Source organism: Platichthys flesus, chromosome 1 (assembly GCF_949316205.1).
Source record: "Platichthys flesus chromosome 1, fPlaFle2.1, whole genome shotgun sequence".
NCBI lineage: Eukaryota > Metazoa > Chordata > Actinopteri > Pleuronectiformes > Pleuronectidae > Platichthys > Platichthys flesus.
This window is the reverse complement of record NC_084945.1, coordinates 15,086,968-15,099,954: the sequence shown is the minus strand read 5'-3', so window position 1 is coordinate 15,099,954 and position 12,987 is coordinate 15,086,968. Positions and strand designations below refer to the sequence as shown.

The 12,987-nt window shown below is 41.5% G+C and overlaps 2 protein-coding genes across 2 annotated transcripts; both read left to right on the top strand.

Annotated features, from left to right (window-relative positions):
- The first annotated feature begins 1,145 nt into the window (after positions 1-1,145).
- Positions 1,146-3,642, top strand: thap11 (THAP domain containing 11). The gene has a single exon (XM_062386401.1). It carries the CDS (start codon positions 1,612-1,614, stop codon positions 2,443-2,445), a length of 834 nt encoding a protein of 277 aa, XP_062242385.1. The 5' UTR covers positions 1,146-1,611; the 3' UTR covers positions 2,446-3,642.
- A 3,159-nt stretch (positions 3,643-6,801) lies between these two features.
- nrn1lb (neuritin 1-like b) lies at positions 6,802-12,379 on the top strand. Its single transcript, XM_062393544.1, has 3 exons — positions 6,802-7,013; positions 8,398-8,545; positions 9,207-12,379. Exons 1-3 carry the CDS (start codon positions 6,962-6,964, stop codon positions 9,508-9,510), a joined length of 504 nt encoding a protein of 167 aa, XP_062249528.1. The 5' UTR covers positions 6,802-6,961; the 3' UTR covers positions 9,511-12,379.
- Positions 12,380-12,987: the final 608 nt, after the last annotated feature.

Sequence of the window (12,987 nt, the reverse complement as noted above, 5' to 3'; positions counted from 1 at the left end):
CATGTTTTGATATGCAGTCTATGGACAGCTTTGCTATTGTTGACAGATACATCGTATATTAGGGACATTATTATACACACATTTATTTAATTTATCAAAAGGTTTCAACATGACCATAATCTACAATGACAGTGGCTCTCACACACGACTCAGAGACCCTGTGAAATGACATTAATATTAAGTTATTATTATTTTATTACCAATATCGTGTTCATCCATTCTGTTGCAAAAATAGCTCCAACCAGATACAGAGATGTTGATAAGTGGATTATATATAGATTTGTCTGACAGGTGGAACAATGGTTTTATGGGAATCATAGAAAAAAACGTCAGTTACACAAAATAGAGCCCCTATGAGGCCATCACGTGGCTGAGGAAGGTTATTACCACAACATGCTGCTTCAGATGGCAAGGTTTCATATTTCCTTTGAATCTTTTGACACTCTGTTATGCCATGTTTAATGTGAAACTATGAAAACTAATATATATGCACCTTGGCTGAGAAGATTGACTAAGTAAGGTTGAACTTACATGTAGCACTTGGTAGTTTGGCTTTTTTTTAAGATAAAGTACTGACATGATTCTTGCTGTTTTGTTTTGATTGCACTTATTGGAGATCGCTTTGGATAAAAGTGTCAGCTAAATGATATGTGATGTAATGTAAACAATTTCCAGCACTGCTTTACTTGGCAAGCAGATGTTGGGGAAAGAGACGGCAAAATATATGCAGAATTGGAGTGAAAAGCTTTAATATGACAGATTTTTTTAGAAATCATTGTTTTTATCAAGTGGATGTTTTTATTATCCAAGATTAAAACTGCACTGATCTGTAATCACATAAAAACAGCCTGTATAAATGTAATCAACAGAGTGGGCCTTTTCTGTTTTTTAATGAAATGTGTTAATTTGTATTTTGGAGGGCACATAGTCAAGTTAATTGAGTTTGCCTTGGTAGTATTGTTTGGTTTAACATGTTATAATTAAAAAATACAACTTTATTTTAAACCTTCACACTGCAGCTGAGTGGACACTTTATAACATGACTATTCATTTGTGATATTGTAATAGTATGATAATAAATCAATCACAGGGAAGTAGTTTTGATACTTTAGTAAATATTACATTTCCATGTGTTCTTATAATGTGTGTTTTGTTGAAACTGTGCTTGTACTTGAATGAAGAGTTTAGAAAGATTTGTGCTTTCTGCTGCGCTTCCCCACTCCGACCAGCTGGGGGAATAGAGTGCTAACGGAGCTTGGCCAGACCTGGACCGGAAACGCAATGCCTTCTGGTAGTTTTAGTTCTCAAAGGAGGACGGTTGAACACCGCGAAGAACAAAACCACACTTTCACCATCATAAATAAAACATCAGCCTCTGATCCAGCATAAGAACGAGCCCCAGGACAGTTTGGGTGGATTCGATCGCCGCCCGGAGAACATCGGCTCAGTTTTGGGTGAAAAATAAACAGGAAGTCGTTAGCTTTGTGGGACGTGTAGTTCCGCTCGCAGGCCGCGGAGCTTGACAACAACGCGCAGAATATAGAAAAAACTATAAAATAATCGAAGCTTCGCCGCCGAGACTTCACCGTCACCGTTGGCTCGGAGGTAAACATGCCCGGCTTCACCTGCTGTGTGCCCGGCTGCTACAACAACTCGCACCGGGACCGGGACCTGCGCTTCTACACGTTTCCTAAGGACACGGCGCTGAGGGAGCTGTGGCTGAGGAACATCTCCCGGGCCGGGGTCAGCGGCTGCTTCAGCACCTTCCAGCCCACCACGGGACACCGAGTCTGCAGCGTGCACTTCGCAGGTGGGAGGAAGACCTACAGCATCCGAGTGCCGTCCCTCTTCCCTCTGCGGGGCGTGAACGAGCGCAGGAGCCGGCGGGGCAGAGGCAGGAAAGTGTCCGCTGGGGTGGCATCCCCCGGCGCCGCTGCGACCTCCGGGATTGTCATCACCAGCGTGCTGGGCAACACGGCGGAAGGAGCCGAGGGCATCACCGGAGGAGAGGCAAACGACGACACCATCACCGTGGTGCAGATCGGCCAGAACGGGGAGTACCTGGGCACCGCGCGGCTGCCCGCTCCGTCAGAGGGGACGCGTTACACGGCGCCGATCGCCAGCGCGGACGATCTCAACGCGGACGACTCGTCGGTAGATGCCGCGTCCATCCTGCACCAGCTGCCGATGCAGTACGTCAGTGTGACCAGCAGCCCGCTGGACCACTCGTACTCGCTGACCACCGGCACCACGTCCAACGAGCTGCTGCGGAAACTGAACGAGCAGCGGGACATCATCGCACTGATGGAGGTGAAGATGAAGGAGATGAAGGCGAGCATCCGTCAGCTGCGCGTGGCCGAGGCCAAGCTGCAGGAGGAGGTGCGGGAGCGGGACCGGCTGCTGTACGGCAACTCGGTGGCTATCAGCGTCCGGAAGAAAGTGTGAACGTTGAAGCATCAACGGAATCCATCCGTTACAGAGACTCGGACTAATGCAGAGATCACCGAGGGGGTTGGAGACAGCAGATCCAGACCTATTTTGTATAAAACTACGAGCGATGACAATTTAAATTTCATCAAGTAGAGCTGATTTTTCGTAGGCCTTATGTTAAATGAAAGCTGGCTGCCTAGTTTATGTAGCTGATAGTAATAAGCTCATTGCTACTCACATACAAACATGACAAGTCCACTATTGACCTACAGCCCAGCCAAGGTCAAAATCGTGTTTTATTCATTCAACAGGTTGGACGGACTTACCACATATTAACACCAGAGCTGATGCTAAAAGCGGCCTAGTTGCATTTAAAGTTTTTCTCGTGAGGCTTCTCTCTAACACAGTTTTAACATTTGAACTGAATTAGGTGTGTGCGGAAAATCTCATTAGCTTGTACAGTTCATAAGGTACACCACGTTAAAGAATCTAAAGGATTTCATTTTTTAACCAGAACACTATCCTTGGCTCGTTAATGCTGTTGGTCATAAAACTTATAACTTTATCTGAGTTGCCTTCAAAGTTTTTTTATTTTTGATGCTGACAACATCTGCACGACCAGAAAGTAAACTTTAATGAATTCCTTATGACTTGAAAGGGCACTCAAAAGATAGAATCCTATAAAAGGATGCTTGTTGCATTGAGTCAATTTTGACTTTTTTCCTTTTTCCTGAAGAAATCTTAAGAGAAGAACCAAGAAAACCTTTTCTCAAGATACTTTATGCAACTGAAATATGTACGTCTGTCTCCGAGGTTTTTCAGCGAAACTGTGCCTGTGTGATTTGTGTGATTTATTATTGTTTGTGCCTGTTTATGGTCAGATGTTTTTCTCTCTCACAAAACATTAGGGGCTGCATCTCTCTGTCCTGATCAGGAGCATTTCATGCACTGGAGATCAGGCACATTTCAGACTCTTCAACTTGGTCCGACAGCTATGATCGTCCCTCATTTGAAGGAAATTTCATTTTGGCACAGACTAATTTCAGATGTGTCCTGACTTTGTCGAGTGTCACAGTAACGAAACAGACTATGTCAGATATTCCTGGTGTACCCAATGTTTTTACCTTTGAGTAAAAACCCACGGGGCTGCACTGAGGGCTTTTGTTTGGACTCTTTATAGGAAAGATGAAATAAAAAACAAAATGAAAAGTCCCTGTGGCTCCTGTAACTTCTATGTCAGGTACTATAGGATTGTTTTCTACAGCTCTTTTGGGATGTTGATGAATAACAATTTGTTTTATTTTAAATCCTCAACCATGAAGATGTGGAATGGAACAAATGCATAAACTTGCACATCCAATCAGACATTGTTGACGTGCTGCTGTTCGGTGACAAATGACAACTAGTACTTAAAGTATCACCTAACACACAGCTTGTTAGGTTTCTGAAGAAGATTTTGGCATAGATGAAGTGAGTCATTTAATTGTTTATCTTGAATTATTGAAATTGAGAGTTGTTCTTGTAATTCAGTGAGAAACAACTAATGCCCTAAAACTATTGCAATAGCAAACTAAACATTGCACGCTGTTGGTAAGATAAACATCAGAAACTATAGGAGATACTGAAGATGTGCTGCTGCTGCAAATCTCTCTTCTTGATGCTGACTGGAAAGTTCCAGCATTTGCATTGCTGGGAACCCTTCTGCATCTTCAGCAGTTATCTCAGGTTCACAATTTGCAGGTTTAGGGATCCATGTATAACCTTCCTGTGCTCCTGTCTCATGAAGCGGTCGGCTCTAAAATACAACACACTTGAGTTGTCAGATAGGATCGCGATTTAGAGTTAGCTGTTGATTACTTGATTCATTATTCATCTAAGCCATATAATGCACAATCTAATTATTAAAAGTTTGCGATTACACAATTCCAGAGGATACCATTGTTTTCAGGTTGTGGAACAGTCGAAAAATGTAGAAAATAGTCTCTTTTGTAAAGCAGCAAATAGTCATATTTGAGACAGGTTCTTTTATATGATGTTTTTAATTCATCACTTAAGATAATTTAAATGCTTATGATCTTGTCAGCTCCGTGGTTTCAGTGTGTCCCCATACAAAGCAGTTTAAGTCACTTGTAATCCAGGAGAAACAACAAGTGGTGAAGTGTGTTTTGTTTTTCAGGGGCCTCTGTCAGACGTTGCACTACGCTTTTGAGCCCCTAGATGGCGGTGTGATAGAAGCTCTAAGAGGCTGCCGGTTAAGCTTCTGTCTCCTCAGCCTAATTTGCTTCATCTGTCTGTCTGTGTTTGTTGGCAGCTTTGAACACCATTAGCTGAATTGTTGTGCATATTAAAGCCCTGAAAGCTTGAGCGTCACAATGTGAAACAAAACCTTTGACGCCGCTCCTCAACCCCAAATTTAAAATGTGTAATTTTAAACACCAATTGTGATAATGTGTCACATGAAACAGAGAAAGAGGGAAAGGCGGATGAAAGGATAGATGGAGAGCATTGGAGAGAGTGAGGATCCAGATCCTAATCTCATCTGGATTTTTTTTTTTTTTACTCTCAACAGTGTTGCATAATGCCTTAATCCAGGGCTGTCAATCAAACTCAACTTTATCTTCCCTTTCAATGGCTGCAGCCGCTAACCTCAGCCATCTTTACAGTCAGTGGGAACAACAGCTTCTCGTGTCAGGTCAGGTCACCTTTAGAGACTAATTATTGAATGTGAATGATGTAAAACAATGCCAGCATCAGCAAAAGTTTGATATTCTCCCGCGAAGATACATCCTATTCCATCAGGAGTTGTGGCTATTTGTGATATTTGATTAAACAAGGACTTGACCAACAAGAATCTTCATAATAATTGTCTGCTGTGGAAATCTTCCGGTTCTCAATATGTTATCGTATAACAAGACTCTGAATAGAGCACGTACCTCCACCAAGGCCCAACAGTGCTTACCAACAGACCTTAGATTCAACCGAGTTGCAACAAATTTTACACACTCCTAGATATCAGTCCCCTAAATATGCCTGGCTGTTTAAATCAAGATCCATGAAAACTGTAAGAAAACTATCTTGCAATGATGGAGAAAGAGAAAAGAACTCCTGGATCAGCATCAAAATATAATTGGTTCTTTCCTGACTATAAACAGATCCTTCCACCAAGTGTCCTGTTAATCCAACCAGTAGTTTTTGTGTAATCTTGCTAACAAACAGACAAACCATGGGCAGAGTTAATTTTACTGCATGACAACCTGATTTAGAGTGACAAAAACATTACTATAGTATCATGATTTACATTACACGGTCAAAAGTATGAGGAAGCGTGAACACCCATGTGATTGATTATTATGCTGCTTTAACAGCCTCCACAACAGTTTGGAGACACGTCTTACATCCACCTGGAGGAGACTTGAGGTAAAAATGACAAAAGCAAAGAAACAACCACCCCGTGTTTACTGAGCTAATGCAGATGTTTCAGGTAGACTCACATTTGTCAAAGTAGCTCTCGTGCATGTATTGATTCGTGGCAGCAGTTACAGACACAGACAGATTATTCTTCAGTTAATGGTGGTTTTAAGCCGCAGATTAACAATGGGTGACCATTCCTCCTGTGTCAGTATACAGATGTGAACCAGGACTTACACTAATGCACGGAGTGTAAGCCATCTGGGGGCGTAGCAGGGGATTTGGAGGCTGAGGGGACAGGGATGTAAGACAGGCGCTCAAGTGAGGGAAGTATGGAATCGGGTGGATGGTTTACAGTCGCCCATGTTTAAACTGGGTTTGCACGTCATTTTAATTCTGTCTTTGTCACGACTCTGGTTTAGACTGTGTAACACATCACAGTGGTCTACAGTGAGTGCTCTTAAATGACTGTGGAGGATTCTCACGTGGGCTGCTGCTATTTTCACAGGGTGCTCTACATCCACGTCGGACTCCCTGGTGAGCTGGATGTTTTATTCTCACTGGGACTTCATCCATCTGCCCAAATGAAAGAGAATCCTCCTGACACCTCTGATGGTTGTGGGAAAAAAACCCTGCTCACTAATAAAACAGGGTTTTTGGAGCAGAGTGTGACAAGGCAGAGATGGTGCCAGACTGTGTCGTGCACAATCACAATTACACTATATGTATTTGATCCGTTTTGTAAATAAATGTTCTAAATACTGAGAACCGGAAATGAGAAGCACTAATCCAGTGTGATGCTTTGTGATGCCGTCATTGGTCTGCTGCATCCTATCTCTCTATGGCTCTCGCCTTGTTCCCCTCCCCACACACACACACACACACGCACACACTCACAAACATCCTCATACTGTTTGCATTGCATCGGTCCCTTCCACTATTAATCCAGCCGGGTTGTGCCTCTGTGCTTTGCAGCACTTTTGCAATCTGATGAATTCCCAGCGGATGGCAGGATTTTGAAGCAACAACTTTACTCTTGATTTCTCCGTCAGTGGGAGCTTCACATCAGAGGCTCTGGTTCAGAGTTGGGACTCGACTCCCCTGGACTCTGCTGGGCCAAACCATGAGGTCCCGTCAAGGCACCACGATACTGCTGCCCATCGCCCTCTGCCTCGGTAAGGATGCTTTTTATCTGCAGTTGCTTGAGGTCTGCTGTGATCGGATAGTGTTCAGTCTCCTGGAAGAAGTTCAGCGCTGAGTTTGCTTTGCTTTTGAATCATTTTGAACACTAGCTTTATTTGTGATTTTTTTCTCTGTTTCTTTCCATCTTTTTTTTTTTTAATGAAACTGACTTCAGGTAGAAACCCAGATATGCTGATCAGATGATTTTCAGAAGGTTTGTCAGAATGTGAGCGTTAAAGGACGTTTCATTCAGCTTAGTCTGAATCTGAGGAGAGAACAGGTTTTACAAATGCACTTACCTAAATGAAATGCTCACTGTCCCCTCGTGTTCTCATTCTCTCTACTTCCATGCGCGCGTGTGTGTGTGTGCACTAACACATGCTGTTGGGTGTATAATAATGTGTATGTGAATTTTAGTTTTTTTTTGTGGACTCTGGAGAGGGAAAAGTCAATGTGCTGAATCAAAAAACAAACTTAATGCAAAAGGTGGACAAAAAATCGGCACACTTTATTGATATAGTATGTGTGATGGATCTAAACATTGCTCTGGTAAATGTATCGGCTTTCTCTGAACACACTTCCCTGTTATAAGCTCATAGTAGACGATCCATAAAGTAATAGTTTTCCCAGTTTGTGGTGGTAGAATGAGACTGGTCTGTTCAGAGCCCTGACCTCCGACCTCACCCAACACTGTTGAGATTAAAGTGAGCAGACAAGAAGGGGTGGACAGTGGAAGCTGTCAGAGCAACAGATTAGGTGTTAACCAAACCCATATGGTTGTGATGTTCATGTGTCCACACACTTTGGCCATGATGTGCATATTCGATCCTGGAACTCTCCCCCAAGGCTGCTGACATCTGGATTTATCCTGAGATGTCTTGAAGGTCAACAAAAAAGCAACTATGCGTCATATTGACAGGAATCAAACTCATTATAACTAAACTTTATGCACAAATTTACTTTCACCAAAAGTCTTCTCGGCCAAATAAGTTTTTGAATGTTCCAGTCAGACTTGTGTCACACCTGTTCAGGAACCTTTCGATGAACGCTCAAACTGGTTTCAGAAGGTCGTGTTATGTATAAGCTGATCAATCCACTCAGAAGGCTCACATGCGGTTTTATGGTCTTTCGCTGAATTTGGCTTTGAGGATGTATAATCCCCTCAGCTGAATGGAATACAACATATTTCTATATTTGTTTGATCTCTGTAAGCGCTGGACTGATCTCGTCTCTATAAACATGTTAACATTGTGATTTTGTTTCTCTTATTCTCAGCCTGAAAATACACATACTGTCCCCACACACGCGTTCATTTGTTTGTACAATTTCTGATAAACTCTCGAGTACACATGTCTCTTGTCTTTCCCTCTTCGCCAGGTTTGGTCCCTGTGTGTTTCGGGGCGGCAATTCCAAATTCATGTGCTTCCATCTACAAGAGTTTTGCCCAGTGTTTACTCACACTCGGGGACAGTTTGGTGGACACACAAAAAGACCAGAGTACACAGGACATCGATGCAATCTGCAGGTGTGTGTCTCTGTCACCATTGTTATCATCCAATCATACTATGTCTGTCCTGATATAACTTTAATTGTTCAACTTGTACGGAGGTCTTCGGGTTGCGTAAAAAAATGAAGAGCCTTCTCCAGCTGCCCCCTGATCTGGATCAGCATCAACATTTTATTCTCCTGACCCATAAAACATCCTTTGTCCAAGTGTCATGGAAACCCGTCCAGTAGTTTTTGTGTAATCTTCCTTATAAACAAACATACCAAACAAAAAAACAACAAACAGACTGGGTTGTAAACATAACCTACTTTGCAGAGATAATCAAAGCCGATTACAGGACTTTACAAATAAAGTGGGACCAAAGGGTCAAAGAGAATCACTTGAAAGAGTAATTTAACACTATTTGATTTCACTGCCCTCTCTCCAGTCTGTTTCTGTTGGTCAGAGGTGGGCTCAATTTAACCTGTAACAAACTACAGTGCTGTGACAAGACGAGGAGTTAAACCTCCAGATGTCAGGCAGAATACGATTTTTAAGAGAGAGTTTTTGGAGCGTTATTTCCTCTACAACCTCTGCACAGGTGTTTTACAGTCTCATCCCTGTGTAACTGCAGTTTTCTTCCAACATACTTTCCTGGGGAAAGCTACATGACGTCTCTTCCTGTCCTGTTTCCTCGAAGGTCCTGGAATGCGTTCCACGATTGCGCAAACTCAGCCCTGGCCGGCTGCCCCGGAGAGGCAGCAGCTGTCTGGGAGTCTCTAAGACAAGAGTCCAGGAAGACAGAGTTCTCTGGAAACCTCTACGACATGTGCGCCAGTCGCACGACCCTCCCACCCAGCACTGTGCCTGCAGCCCAGAGCCCCCCCACCTCCGACCAGGCTAACAAGGAGACACTGAAAGGCCGAACACACAAACACAGCCCCACCCTCAGCACGCTGCTGTTCCCTGTATGCAGCACGCTACTAGTTCTGCTCAGGAGTTAGGAAGCTGCTCAGTCAGCGTGATGACAGCTGAGAGTCCTCCACCCGCCGCCATCAAAACAAACGAGGTTCACATGTCAGACGTGTCATGATTACAACCAGAAACCCTGAAATCCGGATTTCAGAAACAGGATCAAATGAAGAATTTGGTTTGGTGTTTCTTACAGGGACAATATAAAATATCTATTTAGACTTTAACTGATCAGATTATTACTGGTATGAGTTTACATGCTTCAGCCTCAGAGAGGACACTGAGGACGCTGCTTTCATTTTGACATAAATTACCCTTACTGTGGTTTTACTTTTTTATATATGTGGATGGCACGTATCCAGTCAGTATTAAATTATAATGACGTCATTTACTATTACTTAGTCACAATATTTAAGGCTGGAGAAGCAAACAGTTTAATCCAGGGAGAAAAGAAATAATCGCACAACTGGACTAGGTCATATCACTACATCACAGAGGGATTTTTATTTCAATGCCAGGTGTTCAGATGCGTTTGTAATCCAATCATGCGTGAGATCACTGTTATAGGGGGTAAAACAATACTTTAGAGAGTATAACTCATCTCTGTCTGTGTCGTGTTTAACATCAGAGAATTTCATTTTTTTGTGGATGGATTCTTTGCGGTGTCTACATGTTGATAAATTTCTATCACTGTTTAAAACTGTGTCATTTCATGTGACTCTCTCAATGGTTCACTCGTCCTTTTCGAGCAGTTTTACTGTATATGTTGCTTTTTCTACTCTGAACTGCTGGATGCAGGGAAGTTTTAACCTTGATAAATAATATATACATTAATGAATCCCCTGTGGGGCAATTCAAAATTATGCATGCCAGAACAAAAACACATAGGGCAAATTAACATATAAAATAAATTTCAATATTGAAGATTCATGTCTGCATTGTCATCATTCTCAGATACATTGAAATTGTAAGAGATTTCCAAGATATATCTATATACATGGGTAAAAATATATAAAAAATAAAGGGTAACGTGCTGGTATCAGACATCACACCGCTAAAATCAATCAATGTTTTTTCTTCTTCCACGATGAGTTGATTTCTTTAAGGCATTTGTTCCAGCTCGTTCTCCCAAAACAGTCTGCTTGAGTAATACAATAAGTATTTAATATACTCAATCATCCAAATAACTAAAGGTGCAGGTTTACTATACAGTTGAATAACATTAACTAGCAATATTAGCTATTGTGTTTCCTGTTATTCACTTCAGTTGGCAGTTTAATGCATTTCCTCCACAAAAAACTGGGGGAAAAGAGATTATTTTTTCTATACAGATGTGACTAAGAGAATAAATCCACCTTCATTTCGAAACAAAATGTCGGTAATCGGCGTAAGATTTTCCAAACAGAATGTATTTGCCCCCTGCTCTCGTATACTGGATTTGAGCTTAAACACAGATAAATTTGAGTGGTGGCCATTTCCAATTAATTATGTTCTATAACCTTTTTTAGTTGAGTGTCTTCAGACCAAATGGAAAGAAACATTACAACATACAAAATCTATGCAAAGAAGCGAGTAGCCAGGTGTTGTACAAATGTTCACATCACCACTGTATTTACTGTTTGATTTTCAGTTTCCCCCCCCCCCCCATCATTACATTATTGAAATGTGTTCACACTATTAGAACGGTACGTACTTCTTTGTTTCGCTCAGATTTTTATTGTCCAACAAATTTAAATTGAAGGTATACTCACATAAACAATTCAGTTTTTTTCACCTTAAATTGTGTGTTTGTGTCTTGGTTGTGTGTGTGTGTGTGTGTGTGTGTGTTTGTGTCTTGGCTGTGTGTGTGGGTCTGTTGGTCTAATCTTCATACTCTTAAGCTGTTTCATAACAGCAGAAGCATGAGGAGACTAATCTAATCTTTCTCTATTCGTCCAGAGTATCAGGTTGTACCTCAAAACTCTTGAAAGCAGTGTCAGCGCCCTCAGAGCGTGCAGGATATGAACTGAGTAGAAAGACGATGGTGATTGGTTGTGTCTTGACATATGACCTGAGCGTGAAATAAGCAGGTGTGACAAATGCAGCTCAGAGGTGATGGCTTCATTTCTGCCGTACGCTGAATTTAAGAAGTTAATGCAGCGGTCACTGAAACCTCAACTGAACATCCTGCTTAATATTAATGTACTACACGGATTTAATGTGAAGTCACAAGCGTGCAGCCTTTGTACTTGAAAATTTACAAATTTAATGGCTGATTTGAACTGTTGGCTTGTACAGACAATTCTGTTGCAATTTGCACATGACCATTTCTCCATTTGACTGTTAAGCCGAAATCATTCAGACTGCATGTCAGGAAGTCACTGGTTTTCTCTACTTTTTGCTGACGGACTACATGTGTACAATCCAGATTATATCCCTGATCTGGCCATTACTGCACAAAGATGGCAGGTCACCACAGACGCAGAAGGGCGGGAGTGAAATCTGTTGCTGTGTGACTGAGCCTCAGTCAGAGCTTCCATGTTTATACGGACCACAATGATTTTAATATGATGATATAAAAATGAAGTGCTACTGTGATTTGACTGGGAATCTAAAGACAATGTGCTTGTGTATAAGCGATGCTTTAGAACATGAGTTATGACTGAATTAGAATACAAAAACCACTACTAATGAGATAACGTTTAAAGACATGATCAAATGAAATAAATTATGATTCAATCTAAATATCATGCTCAATAATTATTTTAAGGAAACACATTTTATTATGTCTGCCAGGAAACAATGTATATATATTTTGGGTATTTATCTATATATGTATTTTTGTATCTACAAGTGTATTACATAGAAATATATTAAATGTACAATTCAAACAGTACATTTCATTAAAAACTGCCCACTTTTGCTTTTTGTCTATTTTCCCTCTATCCTTTTGTGATGTAATATTCCTCATGACCGTCATCTTGTGGTCACTCTGCAGTTTTACAAACGTAGCGTTATTAAAAATCGATAATAACTTGGACTTTTAAAAGGTGGAATCCTTAGATCTTGGTGAAAACCGTACGAGCCGGAGGATCAGTCACTAAGTCCCTGAACTGTCCCCAGAACACATCAGCTCCCGGTAATCTCTTTGTCCTGCATTTCACTAAAGGAAATCTGTAAAATCACCAGGACATCTTCTTAAAGGGCTCCAAAGCCCTCACATTCTGCATCCAGCTGTTGAAATGTTTAAGATACAGCAAAGGTATTATTTATTCTCCTTAATAACGAGATGTCATGCTCTCTGAAAGTGAGTGAGTGAGATGGAGGGCAACAATCATGGGATTTCAGTGCTCGCTGCAACATAGCAGATGGTGAGTAACATAAAGCATGGCTGGGATTATCAATTCCATGTGTAGTAGTAGACTGTACCATCCAATACATAGAACCAGGACTTTCTTTTTTTTACCAGAAAATAAAAATAGGCTACAATCCTACAAGCTGAGCTGCACACTCATTTTGTTTTACTCTGC

Excerpts from the sequence above, each read along its gene's own strand:
- nrn1lb (XM_062393544.1), top strand. The coding sequence starts at position 6,962 with ATGAGGTCCCGTCAAGGCACCACGATACTGCTGCCCATCGCCCTCTGC. Across the intron at positions 7,014-8,397 it reads GCCCATCGCCCTCTGCCTCG|GTTTGGTCCCTGTGTGTTTC; the intron begins GTAAGGATGCTT and ends CCTCTTCGCCAG. Across the intron at positions 8,546-9,206 it reads GACATCGATGCAATCTGCAG|GTCCTGGAATGCGTTCCACG; the intron begins GTGTGTGTCTCT and ends GTTTCCTCGAAG.
- thap11 (XM_062386401.1), top strand. The coding sequence starts at position 1,612 with ATGCCCGGCTTCACCTGCTGTGTGCCCGGCTGCTACAACAACTCGCAC.